The sequence below is a fragment of the Penaeus vannamei genome, chromosome 3 (assembly GCF_042767895.1).
Source record: "Penaeus vannamei isolate JL-2024 chromosome 3, ASM4276789v1, whole genome shotgun sequence".
NCBI lineage: Eukaryota > Metazoa > Arthropoda > Malacostraca > Decapoda > Penaeidae > Penaeus > Penaeus vannamei.
This window is the reverse complement of record NC_091551.1, coordinates 36,199,156-36,201,655: the sequence shown is the minus strand read 5'-3', so window position 1 is coordinate 36,201,655 and position 2,500 is coordinate 36,199,156. Positions and strand designations below refer to the sequence as shown.

Below are 2,500 nucleotides of genomic sequence, written 5' to 3'. Positions count from 1 at the left end.
TCTTACTCCTCATTCTCTATTCTCTCTATCCTCACTCTTACTCCTCTCTCTCTATTCTCTCTATCCTCTCTCTTACTCCTATTTCTCTATTCTCTCTATTCTCTCTATCCTCTCTCCTCTCTCCTCTCCCCTCTCCCCTCTCTCCTCTCTCCTCTCTCTCCTCTCTCTCTCTCTCTCTCTCTCTATATATATATATATATATATATATATATATATATATATATATATATATATATATATCATAACAAAACAGATAAATCTCTCACTCCCTCAATCTCAAACACACTCTCACAAAAGAAGGAAAAATCAAAGATGGAAAGAACTGAAGGACAGAAAAAGAATAGCACTAGTACTAATGCTACTTCGACAAACAGAACAACGCCAAAAGGAAAATAGAAATAAGGGACGAGATGAAAAGATCAGGAGAAATAGATAGAAGAAAACAACAACGAAATGAAAAAAAAAATCAAAATTACAGAAAATAGAGCAAAAGGAAAATGGACTCTATTCGGCCATCGACATGAAAACGTTCGGGTAATTTGCAAGACGGAAGAGCCCTTAATCTACTCTAATCCGAAATAACCGTTCTTGCGACAGTCTCTGTAGGCCGGATATGTCAGAAGAATGGCCGGATTGTCCGCTTGTCAGAGTGGAAGGAGGTTTACAGGTTACCAGCAGGGCATAGGGCGGAAATTACCTAATGCTGAAGGCCAGTCGAAAAGATGCTGTGGAGAATGCGGGAATGTTTGCTTCTTTGTTGGCGTGTTTGCTTTTGTCTCCCTCTCCCTCTCCCTCTCTCTCTCCTTCTCCCTCTCCCTCTAGATCCCCATCCCATCAACACCCCCATCCTCCTCCCCTTCCCCTTCCCCCTCCCCCTCCGCCTCCCCTCCCCTTCCTCCCTCTCCCTCTCCCTCTCCCTCTCCCTCTCCCTCTCCCTCTCCCTCTCCCTCTCCCTCTCCCTCTCCCTCTCCCTCTCTCCCTCTAACTATAAATATCTCCTTGCATCTCCTTGTTCGCAAACAGGTGCTTCAGAGAGTACATTCATGTCTATTTTGGTTATGGGTATCTGCTTGCTTTCTGTTCAAGGCTTGGTTACCAATACCAATATCAATAATCAAGCCTTGCTAAAGCAGGAAAGATATCATTTGTACAAAATACTTCACCTATGTACACAAGGGCATGCCTCACCAGTGTCTTATCATCCTGATAAGATTATGAGATACAAAACGTGTGGGCGAAACAACGGCTGGCTTCCCTCCAACTCTAGTACTAAACACGCATTAAGTAGTCCCTTAAATCTCGGCCTTCTAATATGTTTCGTTTATGCGTCTTTCTGTACCTCAGCAATCTCCATGTCTCCTATTCATGTATCTAGTCTTCTATCTGTCCCTTTCTATCGTATCTAGCTGTCTTTCAGCCCATTTCTATCATATTTAGCTTTATTCTCCCCCCTTGTAATCCATATAGCATTCCTTTTCGCCCTTTTCCATCTCTCAGCCAACATTTCCATCATATTTAGCGTTCTTTCTTCCCCCTTCTAATCCATATAGCATTCCTTCCGCCCCTTTCCATCTCAGCCAACATTTCTATCATATTCTTTCTTCCCGGTTCTAATCCATACAGCATTCCTTTTGGCCCCTTTCCATCTCAGCCAACATTTCTATCATATTCTTTCTTCCCCCTTCTAATCCATACAGCATTCCTCCCGCCCCTTTCCATCTCTCAGCCAACATTTCCATCATGTTTAGCGTTCTTTCTTCCCCCTTCTAATCCATATAGCATTCCTTCCGCCCCTTTCCATCTCTCAGCCAACATTTCCATCATATTTAGCGTTCTTTCTTCCCCCTTCTAATCCATACAGCATTCCTTTTCGCCCCTTTCCATCTCTCAGCCAACATTTCCATCATATTTAGCGTTCTTTCTTCCCCTTTCTAATCCATACAGCATTCCTCCCGCCCCTTTCCATCTCTCAGCCAACATTTCTATCATATTCTTTCTTCCCCCTTCTAATCCATACAGCATTCCTTCTCGCTCTTTTCTATCTCAGCCAACATTTCTATCATATTCTTTCTTCCCCCTTCTAATCCATACAGCATTCCTTTTCGCTCTTTTCTATCTCAGCCAACATTTCTATCATATTCTTTCTTCCCCCTTCTAATCCATACAGCATTCCTCCCGCCCCTTTCCATCTCTCCGCCAACAGCCAGCGTGCATTGCCATTACCTTGAACCGGCCTTCCTCGATCGGCGGCCTGGCGTACGGGATGCCGAGGAAGGTCGACACGTTCATGATGTGCCTCTGCTGATGGATGGGCTTCTGCACGGGCCTCTCCGCCGGGCGCACGCCGGGCTTGTCGTACAGGTACACGTAGAAGCCCTGCACCTTCCCGCTGTCGGTGGTGACGAAGAGGTCCGCCAGGGGGAGGTTGATGCCTGGAGGGGAACGGAGACGGGGTTGAGTGTTAACTGTGTCACGTCCATAGGCATACGAGGCATATAGG

The 2,500-nt window shown here is 45.4% G+C and overlaps 1 protein-coding gene across 1 annotated transcript in view; it reads right to left on the bottom strand.

The window, feature by feature from the left end:
• Nucleotides 1-2,432, bottom strand: part of Gli (carboxyl ester lipase-like protein Gli) — a gene marked incomplete at its 5' end in the record, with an annotated part of 26,743 nt that extends 24,311 nt beyond the window's left edge. The window contains 1 exon segment of the mRNA XM_027382188.2: nt 2,224-2,432. Within this exon segment, the coding sequence (XP_027237989.2) occupies nt 2,224-2,432 (209 nt within the window).
• Between the last annotated feature and the right edge of the window lie 68 nt (nt 2,433-2,500).